Consider the following 26,831-nt stretch of genomic DNA (forward strand, 5'->3'; position numbering starts at 1 on the left):
TCATAAAAGTTGCAAGTTTGAAAACATAATCATTTCTATCTGAAATTAGGAATACCACTCTGGAATCACAAGTGTTGCAACTATGGGAATGTTTATTGAGTGATCGGAGATAAGGGAAAGATGCATTAAGAAAAATGTAAATAATGACTAGAGGTATCAAATTCACTAAAATTGATCTACAGCAAAACAAAACTCAAGAAACAAAATTTAATGAAAGGGCTGGAATTCCTTTAAGGCATTCTAAGTAGGTCCAATATGAACAAATCAATCATTTCTTTGTTAAACAATTTCATATCTAATGTCTTTGAAGTATCATATGAAGTATCATACACATGTGGAATATGGGAAGTGATTAAACCCTCAATGTCATCCTTTCCTACTTAAAAGCTAAATTACTAACTTAGTATATTTTGTCTACTTGGTTCATATAAGATTACCAGTAAACACAATTAGAAGTGGTCAGCAATTTTGTTGACAATATGTATGAGCTAAACAACATATAACGAAGACAATCATTTACCTGACGCTTTTGTTCAAAGCAACTTAAATTTTGACTGAGTACAACTTAAACAATTGAGGTTTAAGGGCCTTGCTCAGGGACCCAACAGTGGTAACTTGGCAGTGGTGGAGCTTAAACCCACAATCTTCTGATTAGAAGTCAAGTACCTTAACCACTGAGCTACCACTGTAGCAAATAATAATAAACAAGTAATGAAGAGTATAAAAAAAGAAAACAATTGACAAGATAACCAGACATTACTTGAGTTTATTACAGTATTTGAGGTCATAATGAACACCATCTGAAACTGCTATTTTGTAGAGTTTATACCTATGGGAACTGAAACATATATCAACATTTCTCCTCACCACCTGGCACAATGGACCCATGAAAGACAAATAGATTTATTATACATATAAACTCTTGCAAATAAGTTAATGTGAAAGCACCTTGGGATGTGCATTGAACATTTTGGTTGTCTTGGTAGGTTTTTGGATGTAAGTGGGAGAAAGGTTATTCTTTACATTTTATTCCAGAAAACGAGACCAAACCAAAATGGCCCAAATTTCTTTCTGGGGTTGAAGTGACAGGCATTTTACTGCAAATTCATTTGAAAACTGGGTTCAGCACAGCTCCAGATTTCCTAGCCGAGTAAAGCTTAAAGCAACAGCTTTCCTGACACTTTCATGGAGGCAATGCAGATAATAAGTTGTTAAGTCTTTATTTCTAATTAACAGTTATTGTTTCATTTGACACTTTATTCAATAACATAGCAAGCAATGAGAGAATAACCAAATCTGTAGGCTAACATTTGCCAATTTTATGTAATTTAGCTAAACTACAAATGTATTTTTATAACATCACATGATATGATGCACTGACATTTTAAAAATGACTAATAATGGACTTTCCCCATGTTTAGTCTCCCCATGATTAGTTGAAGCCTGATAGCTAGCCCTGGTTAATCAGGGCTATATATATATATAAACTAGCTGACTAGCTAATCATAGCTAACGTTAGCTAATAGCTTTAATGTAAAAGTCATCAATTTTTAAGAGATGCAAAGAAAATACCACTTTAAATATATTCTTAAAATATTAACTGGTGTATCCATTAATTTATGCAGAGAATTCGGTTAGCCTGTATTTAAACATGGCAGGGTTCTGCTGTTGACCAAGACACCTAACAGCCTTTCACGTTTTCAGGTTCAGACACGTAAAGCAGTGTTGATGTGATCTGATTTACAGTCTACTCCATACTAACTAACTGGGTGGTTTCATTTGACACTGAGGCTGTCATTCAATCCACTAGCGTCCACACCCACAAAGCAGAACAGTAAAGGCCAAAAGAAAAAAAAAATTTCAAAACACTCTTTTAAATGGCAAAATAATTGGAAGGTAACTGGAATATATAACATTCTTTGCAGAAGTATTTATTTTTCACAGATTAAAAAAAAAACCAATTGTGCAGGGCCTTTAACACTAACCTCATTAGATCTTAACCCTAGTGCATGCAGGGTGGTGAAAACCACAAAACCCTGCTACAGCTCTTGATAAGACTTTTAACTATTCATTTTTTAGTAGACAATTACTACTGTACTACTTCTTGATTAGTATCCAAGAAGTGTTTTCAATCTACAGTAATGTTTTTCTTGAGTCATTCATTCATTTATGTACTGATGCAGTGATTCATAAATTTCAGACTTATGTTTTAGCAATGATGACATCACTGGTAACTGGGAACTGCTCCAGTTCTCCCACTGCCACACACTTGATCTCATACACAGCATCAGCATTCAGGTCTGTTAGTGTGACTTCATCTTCTTTATGGTGCAGAGATTGACACTTCCACTCCTCCTCCTGCTTCATCTTGTATTCCAGGTTTCGCTTCACTGTCGATTCACATGCAGGGCTTAATTTCACTGTTACACTGCTGTCAGTCACAGCACCAGTGGTTGAGCAGATGGGTTTAGATGGCGGGATAAAGCAGACGGCGTCATCACATTCATGTCCGTACAACATTATACAAGCACCAGGGTTCTTCTTGTTATAATCTGACACCACAATAAATTTGGTGTTGTTACTCTTACTTGAGCTCTTTAGGCCATTGAATATTTTCAGGGCTTTCCTCATTCTCTGACCTACGTCTTGAGTCAACCAGGACTCAGGTTTTATATCTCCTCTCTCTTTCTTTTCAGACTTTTCAACTGTATAGTTTGTTAGATAATCAAGAAAAGGATCTGGCTCATCCAGAGAGGTGAATGTAAAGCACACCACATCTTCAGTGTGTGCAAAGACCTTGGAAATGCTTTTATATACATCTGGAGCAGGACACTCCAGCTTCTCCAGAAAGGCTTTCAGTACATCTGCTTCATCTTCTTTGATCTTTATCCACTGGTCAAGTTCAGTGCTACTGAAAGGAGACTCCTCATGATGCTTGAGGAGGCCTACAAGATCACATTCTTCTTTTTGACCTCCACGTATTAATGGCAGCAGAGAACCCACTTTCTTCAGCAGATCTAGTTTATAGTCATTGCATTTTTTCTTCAGCTCTTGAATCTTTTGATGGAAAGCAGGAAACGCTTGTGCAGCAGTGTCTACTGCAAGATCATTGCATCTAATTTCTGCAATGTTCAAACTCTCGATTGTGTTTGATACAGCTGTTATAAGGCTGTTGCTTATGTCACGGACACATTTCGCTGCTTTTGAATCCAGTTTGGCAAGAGGGTAGAGCCACACTTTCAGTGGAACTGCGTTTTCTTCTTTCCGACCAAGCATGTTTGGAAGTTGTTTGTATATGTCCATTGCACCTTCAAATGAGAATGGATTAGCTGGTAATCTAAAATCTCCATAGAAAGTACAGCTGAATTTGTCAGTCACTGCCTTCTCACTCTCGTTCAGTTTCACTGAGGCCTGACCTTTCAAATTCCCCAGTTTACCGAGATTACTAAGAGCAGCTTTGAATGTTCCTTCTATATTAGTCTTATCCTCATTTGAATCTAAATCTCTACTAAACACAAAGAAAGCATCAGCACCGTACAACACAGCAGTGACCACATGTGTTGCTACATCATTCTCATCCTTCTCACCATTCAACACCTCAGTGTATTTAAAGTTCTTGTGGTCCAAATGATCCATTGTCAGCTGTTTAAACTGTGTGCTTACATGGTATTTCAGTGTAATCCTGGACTGTTTAGTGGACTTTTTGTTGTCATTGAAATATTTAGCTGATCCTTCTACATTTACTTTTCCAGACAGAACACTGAGCTTTAGGGAGCCACATATGTTCATAGAAGCTGCCTTGTCTTCTAAACTGTCTGAAGCACTGACCTCCATTTGAGTGAACTGTTTTGGAATCACATTTTTGTGTTTCTGAACTTCATCGTTGTCCCATAAGGTCAAGCCTGTGGATAAAGAAGGGCAAACAGAACAAACCCTATAATATGTCATATAACCTATAATAAGAATTTTTAGAATCTTAGAGTGGAAATAAATGCATTCTTTCAGCGTCATTCAAAACAGCACCTACATGATAATGTTTTATTCATTTAACCATGGAAGAGTCAACATATATATCTTTTAAAAATACACTTTCAGCACATTTTTGTGACTTTAGATTTTACAGTACAAGCGATGCTGGTATGTAGGTGTTAAACGTCTAGGTATCATATCTGCCATAGATAATTAATATAGAACATCCATTTAGTATATCTGTAATGCTGTGAGGCAAGCAAATGCGTTGAGACAGGAAGCAGGTGCTATCCTTATTTTATTAACAACAAAATGAAGTGAAACCAAAAGTAAAACACAATGCATATAAAGCCACACTTGGGAATCCAGACACAGATAGACAACAGCTATAATCAAGACAATCAAAGACAAAGAACAGAAGGAAAAGAAGGCAATATATACCAACACAAACAAGGGAGGAAACAAGATACAGATGGAGAGGGTGAAAGATGATACGGTAGATGGAATCAGGAAGGAAAATGGACTTGACATGGTGCGCATAGTTAGGAAGATAAAAACAAAGCACACAATGAAGAAAAGAAAAATGAAAATTACATGATGGAGTTGGAGGTGATGTTATAATAGCACAGGTGATTGAAGTGTCTTATAAGTTCTACTGAACAGTGAAATAAGTGTATATTAGTTTTTTTGTTATCTCTTTGTTATTGTCCTTTTGGTTTCTGTTAATGTTTTTATTTTTTATAATATTTAAAAAATATTTTTGTTTATTTTAGCTTTAGCAGTGAGACTAGATAGACTTAGAGCTAGTCTGGATATGACATCTGTTTTTATGGGATGGATAATTCTTTTCTTGAGACTTTTTAGTGTAATTTTTAGCATTTTTTTTGTGAGTGGCTAGTTAAAAACAATACTGGGATGTTAATAAAAATAATGAGGCTAGTGTCATTCAGTCATTTAACATGTGTCACGGGACGCTCCCCCCAAGTCACGTGGTCCGGCCTGCCGCGTGCAGGGGGGGTTTACTCTTGTTTGTGGCCACATCCTCGTGCGGGCACGCACCTGTGCAGGGTTACGCGTCAGTGTTCATTGGGCTATTTAAACCCCCGTCGGTGCTCCCCTCACTGTTGGTCATTGTTTGTTAGCGTCTGCGTATACCGTTAATGTCCATGTTCGTGTAGCCTTTGTTAATGTTTGTTTAGCTGTTGTGCCTGTGTATATTGTCTTCAGTTACTTGTGAGTTGTCCGTGTTAATTGTAGAAGTCATGTTATCCGTTACTGTTATATGTGAGTGCCACAGTTACGTTGCGTGTTAATAAATGTATTTCACAGTCAGGAGTCTGTGCTTCCTGCTCCATGCCCTTTGGCATTCGGGAATTCGTTACATGTCATACCTGTCAATATAACTCAATGTGACCAATCACATGTTTCTGACAGGCATATCACATGACACAAAATGCAGCACATGGCAGAGAAAGTTATGGTTTCTAACTTTTATGACTGAGAGAGCCAATCAGACCTGCTTCAATAGTAAACTGAGAGAGCCAATCAGCCAATCAGACCTGCTTTCACTAGTAGCTCCACCTACCTGGTACGAGACAATCCCTCCTCATATCATACAGCATGCCCAGCTGGAATGGTCTTCCCAGGCACGGCATCTCGACAGCTTCCTTTTCCAGTGAGCTCATGGCTGGTGACGCTTAAACACAAAACAAAAATATAATTTTGATAAAATTATATTGGTCATGCTAAAATACATACTATGCTGGTTTAAAGAAGGAATAACTCTAAGAATTAGAGGATTAGGAAGGATTTTCAGTCTCACTGGATGAGAGTGTCTCTAAATAACTGTACAATAAATCATTTAGAATTTATTGAAAAGCAAACTAAATGTTTCCATATGATGCTCTTAACGTTTTAACACTTTCATTTTCATTGTGAAGGCATTTTGCCTGAGATTCTTAAAATATTAAGTGGTGTATCCATTAATTTATGCAGAGAGTTCGGTTAGCCTGTATTTAAACACGACAGGGTTCCACTGTTTTCCTTAAGGTCACAAATAATCTTTTATCAAAACACCCAATATCATCAGCTTGCACAGCTACACCACCATATCATCACAGTTAAAAGTCAAGTTAAAGAAAGGAGACAGCAGTGTGTACAACTTTTCACAAGTCATCCTGATTTCCTGTTTTCAGATTTTCTCTTTTCAAACTTTTTAAAATTGTTTTTCACTAAATCAAAATCAAAGTGAAACTAATGTTTCTGTCACATCAAGCTGCACAATTAATATTTTAAATTAGGCATGCACCGATATTAAATTTCTTTGGCAGATGCAGTAACCAAGAATTAACTTTTAAAACTTTTTTATGCATGATGTCTGCTACAAGCTAGCTATCAAACTAAATTCTGCTTCTATGCAAAATTCATGAAATTTCTTTCTAATACACCATTCATGACTTGTTTGACAAAACTGACCATCCATTAGTAAACGTTTACTTTGTTACATTTTTTTTTTGTGCGAGAGTAAGTGAGTATATATATATATATATATATATATATATATATATATATATATATATATATATACACACACACACACACACACACACTATCTTACTCTCACATATAATATATATACTATAGAACATGTAACATTCACAGTTAAACACGTACACAAATGGAGTCAAACACAACACAAACGTTTAAATGACAGCCTTTTATACATATGCGATAACCACACAATGAAGAGCAGGTGTGAGACACAAGGAGGGCGTGGCCACATTGACGAACACACACGCACACACACACGAGACGTTCGGGGGGAGGGGCCGTACCGTGACAACTATATACTAAAACTATATACTATAGCACTATATACTATAGTACTATATACTAAAACTATATACTATAGCACTATATCCTATAGCACTATACACTAAAACTATTTACTATAGCACTATATACTAAAACTATATACTATAGTACTATATACTAGCTTTTGAGCACCCAGTAACTGATGGGGAAACAAATATATTGATCTGGGACACATTCAAGGCAATCAGTCAATTTAATTGTCTTTAAAGTCTTTTTTCTATTTTTTAATTATTTTTTCATTTTTCTTCACATTTCTTGGAAATATTGTGAAAACAGCAGATTGTTAATGCACATTTAATATACATTAATATACTCCTTATAATATACATAGATATTTCAACACACAGAATTTCAGATTTGACAAAAATCTTTCACAACGAAAGAATCCGAGGCTGGACAACCTACAAGTAAAATGTCCACCATATTTTTGAATGGGAAAGCCAAGCTGTATGTGCTGCATTTATTTTGTTGTGTGATCAAAATTCGATAGGCAACACTGATTGTTGTGTTGTATTTGTTTAGATTTTTAAACGGTCAATTAAAATATCCATGTGGAACGTTTTGTGGCGGGTTAAGTGGGAACCCCTGCTCTATGTGTCACGGTACGGCGCCGTATGTGTGCGTGTGCCCCCCCCCCCCCCCACCTGCTCCTCGTCGTTTCATTAGTCTGCGTGTATAAAAGTCTAGCGTCTACGTGTTACTGTTATCGGTGATTGGATGTGACAGCCTAAGAGCTACGTTAGGTGTATGAATAAACGTGTGTTTCTGTTTAATGCGACTCGTCTCCGCATCCTGCTTAGCCTTTTTTTTTTTTAAATGGTGCCCCAGGAAATGCTTTACGAATGACTTCATTATTGTTTGTCTCACTGAAACAGTCTATAAAATGTATACATTAGAAAATATATTTACAACAAAACTGTCAAAATTTTCCACATACACAAACATAGACGCTAACTTGTATTCGTTGATCTGACGGAATGAATTATGTAGGTGAAGTGTATATTTGCAGAGACGAAAATGGAAGTGAATGCATGTAACATTTGTGCTTTAGTACATTTAATGTACTGATGTACTGGCTGATGTACGCCTTCGATAAACCATTTCTGAATTTATATATATATATATATATATATCTATATCGAGTTGTTGTTGGGGGGTTAGAAGCAGAAGGGGATCACGCACTACACTACTGTGATTAACATGAATTTTGCGATGAATATTCTACTTTAATTCTCTCAATCCAGGTCTACTACTACATAAATTGTTAATATAAAAAGTACTCTGTTAAACCCAAAAAACATTTAATCTTTATAAAATTACTCTAATTTGACAAAGAGTCCAAAAATGAAACACAAAAGCCCTGCTTAAACCATGGCATTTGGGGTTTATACATTAACACAATATTTCAACACAATTTCAACAAACAATTAGTATAGAAATGTGTAATACATGTCTAAAATGACATTTTGTACAATCGTTTACTGAGTAAAAGTGTGGTATATCACTATTTTCACCAAATCTTAGAGGGAGTGAAATAAAATTCGACGGAACAATGACTTTATATTGCATATCAAGCTTCAAGTGAAAAATGAGCATTGCAACTTACCCCAAATTCATTTAAAAACTGATACTCGTCGTCTGAATCTCTTAACTGTTCAACACCAAAAGACTATATCTTGACTGTTGTCTCGGTAATTGTTCGCGCTGCCTGCTCAAGAACGAGGACGCATACGCCTAAGGTGTCTTTCTCGCTGTCTGCACTTCCTCACTTAAGTACAACAGTTAAGATCAGACTCCTTCATACCAAACAGTAAGCAGGGCGGGGCGATAAATGCTGTTCGATCCGACAACAGCGAAATGATTTTTTGCTGAGTGAAGTTGGAACGAAAGAGAAATTTCCAACTGACTGCATACACAGATGTGCTCGCCGTCGAATTGCATTTAGACGCCTCTCGAAACGCCGGTAGAATACCTTATCGAAATGTCCTTATCTGTCGATATGCACTACTTATCGAACAATCCTAGCTATTTGAAATGCCCAACTATAGGCTATATTTAGGTATTATAAATAAAAAAATAATACCAAAAGTATTTTTCCGTTACCTTTATTCATCTTGTTAGTATTAGCTAAACATCAATTGCTCTATTTTACAGTATTATTGTGAAAAACTGCAGATCATTCTGTTCCTTTGATGTCGTAGATGACTTTGAATCTTAAACAACCTCCATAATATGAAATTACCTTCAAAGAAGTTTCTGGGGAAATTGCAAATTTACTTGTTATTGTTTGAAGGTTGTTATAATAAAACACAGTATTTAACTTTGCACAACAAGGCTCATATACAGTACATATAAAGACAATTATTTTCAGGTAAGTAAATATAAAGTCTAGTATATTTAAATATAAAAGTCAGTGTACAATAATCGGTGAAGCCTCAATATAATATAATATAATAATATAATAATATATATATATATATATATATATATATATATATATATATATATATATATATATATATATATATATATATATATATATATACATATACACACATATACATATATACATACAGGTAAGTAAATAAAAAAGTATATTTAAATATAAAATTAAGTCAATGTACAAAAAAGGCCTACAGTCATGTTGTAACGCGGGAGGCTAGGCAGGATGCAGGAACGAGCCGCGTAAAACACAGTGACGTTTATTTACACACAACTGAAGACACCGTGGCTCACAGGCTAACATAAGATTAAACACCAACAACGACTACATATACTTTATATACATGAATCATAACAACACGAAACGAGGAACAGGTGTGATACAGGGGGAGGTCGTGGGCATGTAAACTAACACACACGGAGATGTAAAACAGATGTAAAAAAAAATGAGGACACGCCACGAAAACCTTTGTCTTTTTAAACATTTAAACATGGGCATTTCACTCTCATTTAAACAATATTGAGAGATATAGATAACAAACATACAAATCATACAAAAACATACAAAAATTGTAAAATATAATTAATAGAAATTAAATTTTCTTGTGAGGGAAAAGTTAGGACATCCCCATAATTACTACTTCATAGAAGGAGCCCACGGAACCTTCAGGATTTGAAGAGTGTTTGTGTGGAAGAAAGGGCCAAAATCACACCTGAGCAATGCATGCGATTAGTTTCTCCATACAGGAGGTATCTTGAATCTGCTATCACCAACAAAGGCTTTTGTACAAAGTATTAAAGAAATTTTATTAAGCGTGTTCAATACTTTTTCCCTGTGTCATTTCTCATTATTACACATAATTTATGGACATCTATGGTTTGATTTCTTTGAATGTGTGGATTGGCTGGGTTGTTATCGACATCTGGTGAGAATTTCATGTCAATAGCACCTTTAGAAATATATTTACTTAGAAAATTGATGACATGTTCAATACTTACTTCAACCGCTGTAGATTGTCTGAGTTATATATTGTCTAGAGTATTTTGCTTCAAACCTTCCTCATTTTCTTCAACTTTTCCTCATAGTCAAGAAAAGAATGCCTTCAACAGTGTTGTGTCACGTTTAACGGCAATCAAAGAAAAGATGAGGTGTGTGCTCTTCCCTATCCTATTTTGGCTACAAACAAGAAGGCATGACACAGGCATGACACTTTCCTCTTTTGCTTCTCCTGAGATTTGTGGACATATTCTTCTGTTGTTTTCTTAATGGCCTCTGTTGTTTTAATTTTGGAGTCTATATACTAGCTGTAACTAGATTCCAGAGGAAGAATGGTGCTGGAAAATTAAAATGAAAACACATTGTAGATAGTCATTAAATTGAATGTGTCGGTCTGTTAACATCTTGGCATATTTAGGATATGTCAGTTACCAGGCATTATGAACTTTGCTCTTCTAATGACAGTTTTATTGTTATATTAGTGGGCAAGCCTTTGGCTCTGGTCTCTCCAGTGTCAATGGAAATCCAGATTATGTAAAGTGTGTTAATGATCAGATTATATACATTACAAATATCCTCCATTTTGGGTTTTCTGTCTTTGCATTCAATTTTAGATACATACATATACTCGGTGAGGTATTAATTCACAAATATTTAGTGACAACCTCACTAACAACAGGGAACTCCTCCATTTCAACCACTGCTGTTTATTTGATCTCGTTCACACTTAACAGCATTCATCTTTGTTCAGATGTGTCATGTTTGTTCTTTGACTTCCAGTGCTTTTTTGAGCCGGGAACATGTGAAGGGCTGTTGTCATTGATTGGTGTTGATGGTTCTGCTGCGGGTTGACTGGTGTCTCTGGTGCTTGAGTTTTGGTGTGTTAGGTCAGTTGGAGGGTATGTGCCTTTAGGAGTTTGAATGGTGATGACATCACTGGTAACTGGGAGCTTCCCCAGTATATCCAGTGCAGTGCATTTGATCTCATACATAGAGTCAGCATTTAGTCCTGTTAGTGTGACTTCATCTTCTTTATGCTGCAGAGATTGACACTTCCACTCCTCCTCCTGCTCCATCTTGTACTCCAGGTTTCGCTTCACTGTGGACTCACATGCAGGGCTTAATTTCACTGTTACACTGCTGTCAGTCACAGCACCAGTGGTTGAGCAGATGGGTTTAGATGGCGGGATAAAGCAGACGGTGTCATCACATTCACCTCTGTACAACATTATGCAAGCACCAGGGTTCTCCTCGTTATAATCTGACACCACAATAAATTTGGTGTTGTTACTCTTACTTGAGCTCTTTAGGCCATTGAATAATTTCAAGGTTTTCCTCATTCTCTGACCTACGTCTTGAGTCAACCAGGACTCAGGTTTCTCTCTTTTGCCTTTATATCTCTTTTCAGACTTTTCATCTGTATAGTTTATTAGATAATCAAGAAAAGGATCTGGCTTATACAGAGAGGTGAAAGTAAAGCACACCACATCTTCAGTGTGTGCAAAGACCTTGCCAATGCTTTTATATACATCTGGAGCAGGACATTCCAGCTTCTCCAGAAAGGATTTCAGTACATCTGCTTCATCCTGTTTGATCTTTATCCACTGGTCAAGTTCAGTGCTACTGAAAGGAGACTCCTCATGATGCTTGAGGAGGTCTACAAGATCACATTCTTCTTCTTGACCTCCACGTATTAATGGCAGCAGAGAACCCACTTTCTTCAGCAGATCTAGTTTATAGTCATTGCATTTTTTCTTCAGCTCTTGAATCTTTTGATGGAAAGCAGGAAACGCTTGTGCAGCAGTGTCTACTGCAAGATCATTGCATCTAATTTCTGCATTGTTCAAACTCTCGATTACATCTGATACAGCCGTAATAAGGCTATTGCTTATGTCACGGACACATTTCGCTGCTTTTGAATCCAGTTTGGCAAGAGGGTAGAGCCACACTTTCAGTGGAACTGCGTTTTTTCCTTTCTCACCAAGCATGTTTGGAAGTTGTTTGTATATGTCCATTGCACCTTCAAATGAGAATGGATTAGTTGGTAATGTAAAATCTCCATAGAAAGTACAGCTGAATTTGTCAGTTACTGCCTTCTCATTCTCATTCAGTTTCATTGAGGCCCCACCTTCCACTGAAATCCCATAACAACTGATATTTCTAAGTGCACCTTTGAAGGATCCTTCTACCTCAGTCTTCTCCTCATTTGAATCTAAATCTCTATTAAACACTAAGAAAGCATCAGCACCGTACAACACAGCAGTGACCACATGTGTACCTAGATCACTGTCAAACACCTCAGTGTATTGAAAGCTCTTATGGTCCAAATGATCAATTGTGAGGTGTTCAAAGTGTGTGCTTATATGGTATTTCAGTGTAATCCTGGACTGTTTAGTGGACTTTTTGTTGTCATTGAAATATTTAGCTGATCCTGCTACATTTACTTTTCCAGACAGAACACTGAGCTTTAGGGAGCCACTTATGTTCATAGAAGCTGCCTTGTCTTCTAAACTGTCTGAAGTGCTGACCTCCATTTGAGTGAAGTGTTTTGGAATCACATTTTTGTGTTTCTGAAGTTTATTGTTGTCCCATAAGGTCAAGCCTGCGGATAAAGAAGAGCATATGATTTGACATACCATATTTTAGTGTTTTTTATGGGATGGGTTATTTTTTTCTTGTCTTAAATGGAAAAGGCATTAGTAAATAAATTATTATTTAGATCTAAATCATGCACTAGATCACAAATGGGTCATAATAATAATTAGATGACTAGGTACATAAGTATGTAATAAGTATGATGAATGAGTAATAATGCATGTCTATGATTGAAAATGTCTGCAGTTTGTCAGAGCTCTGTTTGCCTGAATTATGTTGACATACCATGAAATATTTTTATTAACAACTTTATTAAGAACAATGATGCTAGCTGTCAATCAGTCATCAAACATGTCACCCTTGTGTCACACGACCTATAAAAATGCAGCACATGGCAGAGAAAGCTATCAAATTTATGCTTAGACAGAGAGAGCAAATCAGACCTGCTTTCACTAGCAAACAGAGAGTCAGGGGAGGTCACCCAAAAATGACTTCATAGGGGCTCAACCCATGTTGTGGTCTCACTCTCATTCTCATCCCCATTTGGACATATTTTGTAAACTCTTGGGCATACCAATGTTAGAAATATCAGATGACATCCCCACTTTTGACACACGATCCTTCTGAAGTGTTAATTTCACAAAATGTGAAAAACAGGGTCTGGGTAGACAGGGCTGAGCCAAACCCCTTGAGTTAACTAACTATATGACCTCAGAGCAGGTGATTGGGCGGCAGTGAAGGAACTAAGAAGGAAGCACTGGAGGCAACCGAGGTGGAGGGGATTATTCAAAGTACTCCTGATAATGCATCCTGCTGTGAAATTAGAGGGATGGACACTGTGGACACACAAACAACTGCAGACGTGTTCTAGAACATGAGGGTGATAACTAGTGTCATTCTAAAATTCCTCTATATAGTAGTATAATGATGTCTACTTAATTCAAGAATAAAAATGCAGACTTGAGAATTAATTGATGAGAACAACTGGTCCTGTTCTTTATTGCAGGTCAATGTTAAGAAGTATTATTGAGGTATCCTCCAGAAAATGTCTAACAATCACACAAAGAACCCAAATTTTTTATACAGTTTTCAGGAGTGATTATGTAATCACCCCACCTTCTTTAACATACTAGTGTTTGAAATACATTATTCAATATATGCAGTTTGAGATCCTTCATTATACAAGTTGAAGCTTGACAACATTATATCCCATTGGAAGCTTTTCCTTTTTTAAGCAAAGATGAACTCAACTCACTCCACCAACCACACTTAGGCTTCATGGAGGCCTCTAAAAGCTTCTGCTCTGCAGCCTAAGGCTCTTAAACACAGCCCTAGAACTGAGCATAGGTGAGCAGAAAAGGGAGTGAACAATAATTGGATGATGGATTGGATGAGTGGTTTGGCAAGTGGAAAGGAATTGTTGTTTCATCTATTACCGCCTTAATGTGTACTGCTTAGCGATACTAGGATGTTGTATTATTCCATGTATCATGGGTTTAATTAAGAGGTGCATTGAGAAAAATATTTCACATCAAATATTGCAGTTGTAGAGACAACCACTTAAACAGAGGTAATGATTAGGGAAACCACGAGGGTTGAGAGGAACTATAACAAAGTGTGTGTGACTGTTTGGGGTTTGCTCTTCTGACAGTTCTCTGTGAGAAAAACTGAGTCCCTTGTGCACAATAATACTTGATAATACTGGTGCACAAGTATTAATAAAGCATTCAAATAGCATTTTCTGTCTGAGGTGTGACTGATTTCCAGAGTTCCACCACAAGCAGACGTGCTTCCACTAGTAGACCGAGAGAGGCAATCAGCCAATCAGACCTGCTTCTCTAGTAGCTCTACCTACCTGGTATGAGACAATCCCTCCTCATATCATACAGCATGCCCAGCTGGAATGGTCTTCCCAGACATGGCACCTCAACAGCTTCTTTTTGCAGTGAGCTCATGGTTGGTGATACTTAAACACAAAACAAAAATACAAGTTTAATAAAATTATCTTGGTAATTCTAAAAGATTTGCTATTGTCACAATCAGTGACATTGTGTATATTTGTTCTCCTAGAAATCATTGTGTATGTTTGTTCTCCTAGCCTTTTTGTTTCTTAGCCCCGAGTTTTCCTAGCGTCTTTTGTTATAGCCTGCTTCCCCTTTGCCTTCGTGTGTTTTTGTTTGTAGGCATGTATCTACATACTCTCCGTGTCGACTCTTTGACTCTTTTGAATTAGAGGATTAGGAAGGATTTTCAGTCTCACTGGATGAGAGTGTCTCTAAATAACTGTACAATAAATCATTTAGAATTTATTGAAAAGCAAACTAAATGTTTCCATATGATGCTCTTAACGTTTTAACACTTTCATTTTCATTGTGAAGGCATTTTGCCTGAGATTCTTAAAATATTAAGTGGTGTATCCATTAATTTATGCAGAGAGTTCGGTTAGCCTGTATTTAAACACGACAGGGTTCCACTGTTTTCCTTAAGGTCACAAATAATCTTTTATCAAAACACCCAATATCATCAGCTTGCACAGCTACACCACCATATCATCACAGTTAAAAGTCAAGTTAAAGAAAGGAGACAGCAGTGTGTACAACTTTTCACAAGTCATCCTGATTTCCTGTTTTCAGATTTTCTCTTTTCAAACTTTTTAAAATTGTTTTTCACTAAATCAAAATCAAAGTGAAACTAATGTTTCTGTCACATCAAGCTGCACAATTAATATTTTAAATTAGGCATGCACCGATATTAAATTTCTTTGGCAGATGCAGTAACCAAGAATTAACTTTTAAAACTTTTTTATGCATGATGTCTGCTACAAGCTAGCTATCAAACTAAATTCTGCTTCTATGCAAAATTCATGAAATTTCTTTCTAATACACCATTCATGACTTGTTTGACAAAACTGACCATCCATTAGTAAACGTTTACTTTGTTACATTTTTTTTTTGTGCGAGAGTAAGTGAGTATATATATATATATATATATATATATATATATATATATATATATATATATATATACACACACACACACACACACACACACACACACACACACACACTATCTTACTCTCACATATAATATATATACTATAGAACATGTAACATTCACAGTTAAACACGTACACAAATGGAGTCAAACACAACACAAACGTTTAAATGACAGCCTTTTATACATATGCGATAACCACACAATGAAGAGCAGGTGTGAGACACAAGGAGGGCGTGGCCACATTGACGAACACACACGCACACACACACGAGACGTTCGGGGGGAGGGGCCGTACCGTGACAACTATATACTAAAACTATATACTATAGCACTATATCCTATAGCACTATACACTAAAACAATTTACTATAGCACTATATACTAAAACTATATACTATAGTACTATATACTAAAACTATATACTATAGCACTATATCCTATAGCACTATACACTAAAACAATTTACTATAGCACTATATACTAAAACTATATACTATAGTACTATATACTAGCTTTTGAGCACCCAGTAACTGATGGGGAAACAAATATATTGATCTGGGACACATTCAAGGCAATCAGTCAATTTAATTGTCTTTAAAGTCTTTTTTCTATTTTTTAATTATTTTTTCATTTTTCTTCACATTTCTTGGAAATATTGTGAAAACAGCAGATTGTTAATGCACATTTAATATACATTAATATACTCCTTATAATATACATAGATATTTCAACACACAGAATTTCAGATTTGACAAAAATCTTTCACAACGAAAGAATCCGAGGCTGGACAACCTACAAGTAAAATGTCCACCATATTTTTGAATGGGAAAGCCAAGCTGTATGTGCTGCATTTATTTTGTTGTGTGATCAAAATTCGATAGGCAACACTGATTGTTGTGTTGTATTTGTTTAGATTTTTAAACGGTCAATTAAAATATCCATGTGGAACGTTTTGTGGCGGGTTAAGTGGGAACCCCTGCTTTATGTGTCACGGTACGGCGCCGTATGTGTGCGTGTGCCCCCCCCCCCCCCTGCTCCTCGTCGTTTCATTAGTCTGCGTGTATAAAAGTCTAGCGTCTACGTGTTACTGTTATCGGTGATTGGATGTGACAGCCTAAGAGCTACGTTAGGTGTATGAATAAACGTGTGTTTCTGTTTAATGCGACTCGTCTCCGCATCCTGCTTAGCCTTTTTTTTTTTTAAATGGTGCCCCAGGAAATGCTTTACGAATGACTTCATTATTGTTTGTCTCACTGAAACAGTCTATAAAATGTATACATTAGAAAATATATTTACAACAAAACTGTCAAAATTTTCCACATACACAAACATAGACGCTAACTTGTATTCGTTGATCTGACGGAATGAATTATGTAGGTGAAGTGTATATTTGCAGAGACGAAAATGGAAGTGAATGCATGTAACATTTGTGCTTTAGTACATTTAATGTACTGATGTACTGGCTGATGTACGCCTTCGATAAACCATTTCTGAATTTATATATATATATATATATATATATATATATATATATATATATATATATATATATATATATATATATATATATATATATATATCGAGTTGTTGTTGGGGGGTTAGAAGCAGAAGGGGATCACGCACTACACTACTGTGATTAACATGAATTTTGCGATGAATATTCTACTTTAATTCTCTCAATCCAGGTCTACTACTACATAAATTGTTAATATAAAAAGTACTCTGTTAAACCCAAAAAACATTTAATCTTTATAAAATTACTCTAATTTGACAAAGAGTCCAAAAATGAAACACAAAAGCCCTGCTTAAACCATGGCATTTGGGGTTTATACATTAACACAATATTTCAACACAATTTCAACAAACAATTAGTATAGAAATGTGTAATACATGTCTAAAATGACATTTTGTACAATCGTTTACTGAGTAAAAGTGTGGTATATCACTATTTTCACCAAATCTTAGAGGGAGTGAAATAAAATTCGACGGAACAATGACTTTATATTGCATATCAAGCTTCAAGTGAAAAATGAGCATTGCAACTTACCCCAAATTCATTTAAAAACTGATACTCGTCGTCTGAATCTCTTAACTGTTCAACACCAAAAGACTATATCTTGACTGTTGTCTCGGTAATTGTTCGCGCTGCCTGCTCAAGAACGAGGACGCATACGCCTAATGTGTCTTTCTAGCTGTCTGCACTTCCTCACTTAAGTACAACAGTTAAGATCAGACTCCTTCATACCAAACAGTAAGCAGGGCGGGGCGATAAATGCTGTTCGATCCGACAACAGCGAAATGATTTTTTGCTGAGTGAAGTTGGAACGAAAGAGAAATTTCCAACTGACTGCATACACAGATGTGCTCGCCGTCGAATTGCATTTAGACGCCTCTCGAAACGCCGGTAGAATACCTTATCGAAATGTCCTTATCTGTCGATATGCACTACTTATCGAACAATCCTAGCTATTTGAAATGCCCAACTATAGGCTATATTTAGGTATTATAAATAAAAAAATAATACCAAAAGTATTTTTCCGTTACCTTTATTCATCTTGTTAGTATTAGCTAAACATCAATTGCTCTATTTTACAGTATTATTGTGAAAAACTGCAGATCATTCTGTTCCTTTGATGTCGTAGATGACTTTGAATCTTAAACAACCTCCATAATATGAAATTACCTTCAAAGAAGTTTCTGGGGAAATTGCAAATTTACTTGTTATTGTTTGAAGGTTGTTATAATAAAACACAGTATTTAACTTTGCACAACAAGGCTCATATACAGTACATATAAAGACAATTATTTTCAGGTAAGTAAATATAAAGTCTAGTATATTTAAATATAAAAGTCAGTGTACAATAATCGGTGAAGCCTCAATATAATATAATATAATAATATAATAATATATATATATATATATATATATATATATATATATATATATATATATATATATATATATATATATATATATATATATATATATACATATACACACATATACATATATACATACAGGTAAGTAAATAAAAAAGTATATTTAAATATAAAATTAAGTCAATGTACAAAAAAGGCCTACAGTCATGTTGTAACGCGGGAGGCTAGGCAGGATGCAGGAACGAGCCGCGTAAAACACAGTGACGTTTATTTACACACAACTGAAGACACCGTGGCTCACAGGCTAACATAAGATTAAACACCAACAACGACTACATATACTTTATATACATGAATCATAACAACACGAAACGAGGAACAGGTGTGATACAGGGGGAGGTCGTGGGCATGTAAACTAACACACACGGAGATGTAAAACAGATGTAAAATAAAATGAGGGCACGCCACGAAAACCTTTGTCTTTTTAAACATTTAAACATGGGCATTTCACTCTCATTTAAACAATATTGAGAGATATAGATAACAAACATACAAATCATACAAAAACATACAAAAATTGTAAAATATAATTAATAGAAATTAAATTTTCTTGTGAGGGAAAAGTTAGGACATCCCCATAATTACTACTTCATAGAAGGAGCCCACGGAACCTTCAGGATTTGAAGAGTGTTTGTGTGGAAGAAAGGGCCAAAATCACACCTGAGCAATGCATGCGATTAGTTTCTCCATACAGGAGGTATCTTGAATCTGCTATCACCAACAAAGGCTTTTGTACAAAGTATTAAAGAAATTTTATTAAGCGTGTTCAATACTTTTTCCCTGTGTCATTTCTCATTATTACACATAATTTATGGACATCTATGGTTTGATTTCTTTGAATGTGTGGATTGGCTGGGTTGTTATCGACATCTGGTGAGAATTTCATGTCAATAGCACCTTTAGAAATATATTTACTTAGAAAATTGATGACATGTTCAATACTTACTTCAACCGCTGTAGATTGTCTGAGTTATATATTGTCTAGAGTATTTTGCTTCAAACCTTCCTCATTTTCTTCAACTTTTCCTCATAGTCAAGAAAAGAATGCCTTCAACAGTGTTGTGTCACGTTTAACGGCAATCAAAGAAAAGATGAGGTGTGTGCTCTTCCCTATCCTATTTTGGCTACAAACAAGAAGGCATGACACAGGCATGACACTTTCCTCTTTTGCTTCTCCTGAGATTTGTGGACATATTCTTCTGTTGTTTTCTTAATGGCCTCTGTTGTTTTAATTTTGGAGTCTATATACTAGCTGTAACTAGATTCCAGAGGAAGAATGGTGCTGGAAAATTAAAATGAAAACACATTGTAGATAGTCATTAAATTGAATGTGTCGGTCTGTTAACATCTTGGCATATTTAGGATATGTCAGTTACCAGGCATTATGAACTTTGCTCTTCTAATGACAGTTTTATTGTTATATTAGTGGGCAAGCCTTTGGCTCTGGTCTCTCCAGTGTCAATGGAAATCCAGATTATGTAAAGTGTGTTAATGATCAGATTATATACATTACAAATATCCTCCATTTTGGGTTTTCTGTCTTTGCATTCAATTTTAGATACATACATATACTCGGTGAGGTATTAATTCACAAATATTTAGTGACAACCTCACTAACAACAGGGAACTCCTCCATTTCAACCACTGCTGTTTATTTGATCTCGTTCACACTTAACAGCATTCATCTTTGTTCAGATGTGTCATGTTTGTTCTTTGACTTCCAGTGCTTTTTTGAGCCGGGAACATGTGAAGGGCTGTTGTCATTGATTGGTGTTGATGGTTCTGCTGCGGGTTGACTGGTGTCTCTGGTGCTTGAGTTTTGGTGTGTTAGGTCAGTTGGAGGGTATGTGCCTTTAGGAGTTTGAATGGTGATGACATCACTGGTAACTGGGAGCTTCCCCAGTATATCCAGTGCAGTGCATTTGATCTCATACATAGAGTCAGCATTTAGTCCTGTTAGTGTGACTTCATCTTCTTTATGCTGCAGAGATTGACACTTCCACTCCTCCTCCTGCTCCATCTTGTACTCCAGGTTTCGCTTCACTGTGGACTCACATGCAGGGCTTAATTTCACTGTTACACTGCTGTCAGTCACAGCACCAGTGGTTGAGCAGATGGGTTTAGATGGCGGGATAAAGCAGACGGTGTCATCACATTCACCTCTGTACAACATTATGCAAGCACCAGGGTTCTCCTCGTTATAATCTGACACCACAATAAATTTGGTGTTGTTACTCTTACTTGAGCTCTTTAGGCCATTGAATAATTTCAAGGTTTTCCTCATTCTCTGACCTACGTCTTGAGTCAACCAGGACTCAGGTTTCTCTCTTTTGCCTTTATATCTCTTTTCAGACTTTTCATCTGTATAGTTTATTAGATAATCAAGAAAAGGATCTGGCTTATACAGAGAGGTGAAAGTAAAGCACACCACATCTTCAGTGTGTGCAAAGACCTTGCCAATGCTTTTATATACATCTGGAGCAGGACATTCCAGCTTCTCCAGAAAGGATTTCAGTACATCTGCTTCATCCTGTTTGATCTTTATCCACTGGTCAAGTTCAGTGCTACTGAAAGGAGACTCCTCATGATGCTTGAGGAGGTCTACAAGATCACATTCTTCTTCTTGACCTCCACGTATTAATGGCAGCAGAGAACCCACTTTCTTCAGCAGATCTAGTTTATAGTCATTGCATTTTTTCTTCAGCTCTTGAATCTTTTGATGGAAAGCAGGAAACGCTTGTGCAGCAGTGTCTACTGCAAGATCATTGCATCTAATTTCTGCATTGTTCAAACTCTCGATTACATCTGATACAGCCGTAATAAGGCTATTGCTTATGTCACGGACACATTTCGCTGCTTTTGAATCCAGTTTGGCAAGAGGGTAGAGCCACACTTTCAGTGGAACTGCGTTTTTTCCTTTCTCACCAAGCATGTTTGGAAGTTGTTTGTATATGTCCATTGCACCTTCAAATGAGAATGGATTAGTTGGTAATGTAAAATCTCCATAGAAAGTACAGCTGAATTTGTCAGTTACTGCCTTCTCATTCTCATTCAGTTTCATTGAGGCCCCACCTTCCACTGAAATCCCATAACAACTGATATTTCTAAGTGCACCTTTGAAGGATCCTTCTACCTCAGTCTTCTCCTCATTTGAATCTAAATCTCTATTAAACACTAAGAAAGCATCAGCACCGTACAACACAGCAGTGACCACATGTGTACCTAGATCACTGTCAAACACCTCAGTGTATTGAAAGCTCTTATGGTCCAAATGATCCATTGTGAGGTGTTCAAAGTGTGTGCTTATATGGTATTTCAGTGTAATCCTGGACTGTTTAGTGGACTTTTTGTTGTCATTGAAATATTTAGCTGATCCTGCTACATTTACTTTTCCAGACAGAACACTGAGCTTTAGGGAGCCACTTATGTTCATAGAAGCTGCCTTGTCTTCTAAACTGTCTGAAGTGCTGACCTCCATTTGAGTGAAGTGTTTTGGAATCACATTTTTGTGTTTCTGAAGTTTATTGTTGTCCCATAAGGTCAAGCCTGCGGATAAAGAAGAGCATATGATTTGACATACCATATTTTAGTGTTTTTTATGGGATGGGTTATTTTTTTCTTGTCTTAAATGGAAAAGGCATTAGTAAATAAATTATTATTTAGATCTAAATCATGCACTAGATCACAAATGGGTCATAATAATAATTAGATGACTAGGTACATAAGTATGTAATAAGTATGATGAATGAGTAATAATGCATGTCTATGATTGAAAATGTCTGCAGTTTGTCAGAGCTCTGTTTGCCTGAATTATGTTGACATACCATGAAATATTTTTATTAACAACTTTATTAAGAACAATGATGCTAGCTGTCAATCAGTCATCAAACATGTCACCCTTGTGTCACACGACCTATAAAAATGCAGCACATGGCAGAGAAAGCTATCAAATTTATGCTTAGACAGAGAGAGCAAATCAGACCTGCTTTCACTAGCAAACAGAGAGTCAGGGGAGGTCACCCAAAAATGACTTCATAGGGGCTCAACCCATGTTGTGGTCTCACTCTCATTCTCATCCCCATTTGGACATATTTTGTAAACTCTTGGGCATACCAATGTTAGAAATATCAGATGACATCCCCACTTTTGACACACGATCCTTCTGAAGTGTTAATTTCACAAAATGTGAAAAACAGGGTCTGGGTAGACAGGGCTGAGCCAAACCCCTTGAGTTAACTAACTATATGACCTCAGAGCAGGTGATTGGGCGGCAGTGAAGGAACTAAGAAGGAAGCACTGGAGGCAACCGAGGTGGAGGGGATTATTCAAAGTACTCCTGATAATGCATCCTGCTGTGAAATTAGAGGGATGGACACTGTGGACACACAAACAACTGCAGACGTGTTCTAGAACATGAGGGTGATAACTAGTGTCATTCTAAAATTCCTCTATATAGTAGTATAATGATGTCTACTTAATTCAAGAATAAAAATGCAGACTTGAGAATTAATTGATGAGAACAACTGGTCCTGTTCTTTATTGCAGGTCAATGTTAAGAAGTATTATTGAGGTATCCTCCAGAAAATGTCTAACAATCACACAAAGAACCCAAATTTTTTATACAGTTTTCAGGAGTGATTATGTAATCACCCCACCTTCTTTAACATACTAGTGTTTGAAATACATTATTCAATATATGCAGTTTGAGATCCTTCATTATACAAGTTGAAGCTTGACAACATTATATCCCATTGGAAGCTTTTCCTTTTTTAAGCAAAGATGAACTCAACTCACTCCACCAACCACACTTAGGCTTCATGGAGGCCTCTAAAAGCTTCTGCTCTGCAGCCTAAGGCTCTTAAACACAGCCCTAGAACTGAGCATAGGTGAGCAGAAAAGGGAGTGAACAATAATTGGATGATGGATTGGATGAGTGGTTTGGCAAGTGGAAAGGAATTGTTGTTTCATCTATTACCGCCTTAATGTGTACTGCTTAGCGATACTAGGATGTTGTATTATTCCATGTATCATGGGTTTAATTAAGAGGTGCATTGAGAAAAATATTTCACATCAAATATTGCAGTTGTAGAGACAACCACTTAAACAGAGGTAATGATTAGGGAAACCACGAGGGTTGAGAGGAACTATAACAAAGTGTGTGTGACTGTTTGGGGTTTGCTCTTCTGACAGTTCTCTGTGAGAAAAACTGAGTCCCTTGTGCACAATAATACTTGATAATACTGGTGCACAAGTATTAATAAAGCATTCAAATAGCATTTTCTGTCTGAGGTGTGACTGATTTCCAGAGTTCCACCACAAGCAGACGTGCTTCCACTAGTAGACCGAGAGAGGCAATCAGCCAATCAGACCTGCTTCTCTAGTAGCTCTACCTACCTGGTATGAGACAATCCCTCCTCATATCATACAGCATGCCCAGCTGGAATGGTCTTCCCAGACATGGCACCTCAACAGCTTCTTTTTGCAGTGAGCTCATGGTTGGTGATACTTAAACACAAAACAAAAATACAAGTTTAATAAAATTATCTTGGTAATTCTAAAAGATTTGCTATTGTCACAATCAGTGACATTGTGTATATTTGTTCTCCTAGAAATCATTGTGTATGTTTGTTCTCCTAGCCTTTTTGTTTCTTAGCCCCGAGTTTTCCTAGCGTCTTTTGTTATAGCCTGCTTCCCCTTTGCCTTCGTGTGTTTTTGTTTGTAGGCATGTATCTACATACTCTCCGTGTCGACTCTTTGACCCTGGACTTTTTTACTGACTCTGATTCTTGATATGCCCATAATAAATCTCACTCTTCTCTGCACATGCGTCCGCCTCCTCACTGCTCACCATTACAGCTATGCTGATTTAAAGAAAGAATAAATAAGAATTAGAGGGAACTTTGAAATAGTGATTCATAAAGATATTTCTACTGAGTGTGTTAACCAATTAAAATTAAAGTCCAATGCACCTAAAAGATAGAGGAACTTTCAGTTTCACTGGATAAGAGTATCTCTAACTGCAATAAAATCATGCAGTATATATTCAGAATGAAACTGTGTTAAAATATAATTAGCTTAATGTTTCAGCACTTTGAGTTTCAATGTGAAGACATTTTATCTGAGATTCTGAGCTATTTTCTTCTTTATTTTCTTTAAGGTCACAAATCATCTTTTGCTTGCAGAGCTACACCACCACATCACCAGGATTCTAAGGCAAATGTTCTGATCCAACCATTTAATGACATTTTAGTCTTGCGTGACCTAGACTTAATAGCAGTAGCTCTGCACATACAATCCAAACAGGCCATCAGCTCCAAGATTTCCTGTTTTCACAATAGCATTTTTATTCAATTAATCTGTAAATCAATGTGAAAGCAAAACTAACATTTCTGTCAGTGTCAAGCTGAACAATAAATGTTTTAAACATATGAACAATGTCTAGTCACAATAATTAGCCCGATTTAGCTGTCGTAGGCCAATTTGTGCATCTTTAGGAATCGGTGCATTGTTTAGGAAAGATTCATAGGAATCTTTATATTATGTGAAGACCTTATTTAGTAAGGAGAACTTGCCGAGTTTAAAAGTTGGCAAAAAGCAATTGGGGAGCGATATTTTGTGGGTCTTTAAACAGATAAAAAGGATATTGAATTGCCAGTAGACATTCCACCAGTGGGTGTAATAATATTGCAGATGGATATCAGCCCACCAAAGTGGGGGGAGGTTCAGGTAGTGGTGCAGTGCACAAAGGTAGGTTCTGCACCAGGGCCTAATGGATTGACATGTCAGTTTTTATGGAAGATGATGGTCATACTCTGGAAGAAAGGAATTATTCCTAAAGAGTGGAGAAGAGCAGAAGGTAACCTTATTGCATAAGAGAAGGATTCAGTGGGTATAGAACAGTTATGGCATATAAGTCTTCTTAATGTAGAGAGTAGAATCTTTTTAGTGTGATAGTGCAGCAACTGGTAGCACACTTAAAAGCAAATAAATCTGTTGATACCTCAGTATCAGGGAAGGCATTTCTGGATTTGTAAATTGTTTGGAGCATAGTAGTATGATATGGCATTGGATTCAAATGACTAGGTTGGTTAAATATTATTTTAAGGATCTTCAGTTAAAAATATGATTCTGATTTGAATGAAACTGAAATTGGGACACCTTTCAAACTCACTTTAGCATATTATAAAATGTTTTAAAGTTGATTCTATTAAATGTTTTCTATAATCTTAAATTCACTGACCGATTTTACCTGAAAAGACTGTGAGGTGGAATTTAATATTCAGAGACTGTGAAACTATACATGATCCTCTAAATGTTTGACTGTGATCTTTTCATACTGTGTTCGGGGAAGTTGGGCAATAGCGTGTATGCAGTATACAGAAATGTTCCACTATGTTTGTGAAAGACGGATGCGGTTGCGACCCAGGACGTTCTTCTCGTATTAGGTTTCTTGCGCCTGCCTCAGACAGGTCTGAGGTTTACAAACTCATTAACTGATTCTGATCAGAGCAAACGAACTATAGGTGTGAAAGTATGTTTTGCTTAAACAAAAAACAAAAAAGTAAATGAACGAATTCGTTTTTAGCTCGATGTTCGTGATCACACAATTGTTTTGCAGCGTTTTCAGAATGCAACGGAAAACAAAAGTGCAGAAACGAGTGTCAGTTTAATTTTCTAAGTCTTCTATCAACTACCCTTACCACACGAGAAAGACAAGGTGCACGCTACGAAAACTCAACTTACCCTAAATTCAAGAAAGAGCTGAAGATTGCCACCTGTCGTCTGAATAAGCCCCGGGGTTTCGCTTTCACTCCTTCCAACAACAAATGGTATATCTAGACTATTGTCTCAGTGGCAGCGCCTAACGTGTATGTCTTTTTTTGCTGTCCGCCCTTTATCGCTTGATCGTTTCTCAATTATAGCCACATACATTCTGAGCCAGCGCAACAACAGCCATGGTGAGATTCGATCAGTTTTATATTGTAACCACACAGTAAGCAGGGCGGCGCGATAAATA

The 26,831-nt window shown here is 36.5% G+C and overlaps 3 protein-coding genes across 3 annotated transcripts; all 3 read right to left on the reverse strand.

The window, feature by feature from the left end:
* Nucleotides 1–74: 74 nt before the first annotated feature.
* On the reverse strand, nucleotides 75–8,620 carry LOC113586798 (verrucotoxin subunit beta-like). Its single transcript, XM_081708124.1, has 3 exons — nucleotides 8,450–8,620; nucleotides 5,555–5,665; nucleotides 75–3,902 (listed from the first exon to the last, which is right to left on the reverse strand). The coding sequence occupies exons 2-3, from the start codon at nucleotides 5,652–5,654 to the stop codon at nucleotides 2,203–2,205; spliced, it is 1,800 nt and encodes a 599-aa protein (XP_081564250.1). The 5' UTR covers nucleotides 5,655–5,665; nucleotides 8,450–8,620; the 3' UTR covers nucleotides 75–2,202.
* Nucleotides 8,621–10,973: 2,353 nt separating this feature from the next.
* Nucleotides 10,974–18,069, reverse strand: LOC113568583 (verrucotoxin subunit beta-like). The gene is made up of 3 exons (XM_035526192.2): nucleotides 17,922–18,069; nucleotides 14,733–14,843; nucleotides 10,974–12,884 (listed from the first exon to the last, which is right to left on the reverse strand). The coding sequence occupies exons 2-3, from the start codon at nucleotides 14,830–14,832 to the stop codon at nucleotides 11,020–11,022; spliced, it is 1,965 nt and encodes a 654-aa protein (XP_035382085.2). The 5' UTR covers nucleotides 14,833–14,843; nucleotides 17,922–18,069; the 3' UTR covers nucleotides 10,974–11,019.
* A 2,380-nt stretch (nucleotides 18,070–20,449) lies between these two features.
* LOC118241365 (verrucotoxin subunit beta-like) lies at nucleotides 20,450–26,782 on the reverse strand. The gene is made up of 3 exons (XM_035526191.2): nucleotides 26,558–26,782; nucleotides 24,209–24,319; nucleotides 20,450–22,360 (listed from the first exon to the last, which is right to left on the reverse strand). The coding sequence occupies exons 2-3, from the start codon at nucleotides 24,306–24,308 to the stop codon at nucleotides 20,496–20,498; spliced, it is 1,965 nt and encodes a 654-aa protein (XP_035382084.1). The 5' UTR covers nucleotides 24,309–24,319; nucleotides 26,558–26,782; the 3' UTR covers nucleotides 20,450–20,495.
* Between the last annotated feature and the right edge of the window lie 49 nt (nucleotides 26,783–26,831).

Source organism: Electrophorus electricus, chromosome 1 (genome assembly GCF_041902795.1).
Source record: "Electrophorus electricus isolate QZ-2024a chromosome 1, ASM4190279v1, whole genome shotgun sequence".
NCBI lineage: Eukaryota > Metazoa > Chordata > Actinopteri > Gymnotiformes > Gymnotidae > Electrophorus > Electrophorus electricus.

Excerpts from the sequence above, each read along its gene's own strand:
- LOC113586798 (XM_081708124.1), bottom strand. The coding sequence starts at position 5,654 with ATGAGCTCACTGGAAAAGGAAGCTGTCGAGATGCCGTGCCTGGGAAGA. Across the intron at positions 3,903-5,554 it reads GAGGGATTGTCTCGTACCAG|GCTTGACCTTATGGGACAAC; the intron begins GTAGGTGGAGCT and ends CTTTATCCACAG.
- LOC113568583 (XM_035526192.2), bottom strand. The coding sequence starts at position 14,832 with ATGAGCTCACTGCAAAAAGAAGCTGTTGAGGTGCCATGTCTGGGAAGA. Across the intron at positions 12,885-14,732 it reads GAGGGATTGTCTCATACCAG|GCTTGACCTTATGGGACAAC; the intron begins GTAGGTAGAGCT and ends CTTTATCCGCAG.
- LOC118241365 (XM_035526191.2), bottom strand. The coding sequence starts at position 24,308 with ATGAGCTCACTGCAAAAAGAAGCTGTTGAGGTGCCATGTCTGGGAAGA. Across the intron at positions 22,361-24,208 it reads GAGGGATTGTCTCATACCAG|GCTTGACCTTATGGGACAAC; the intron begins GTAGGTAGAGCT and ends CTTTATCCGCAG.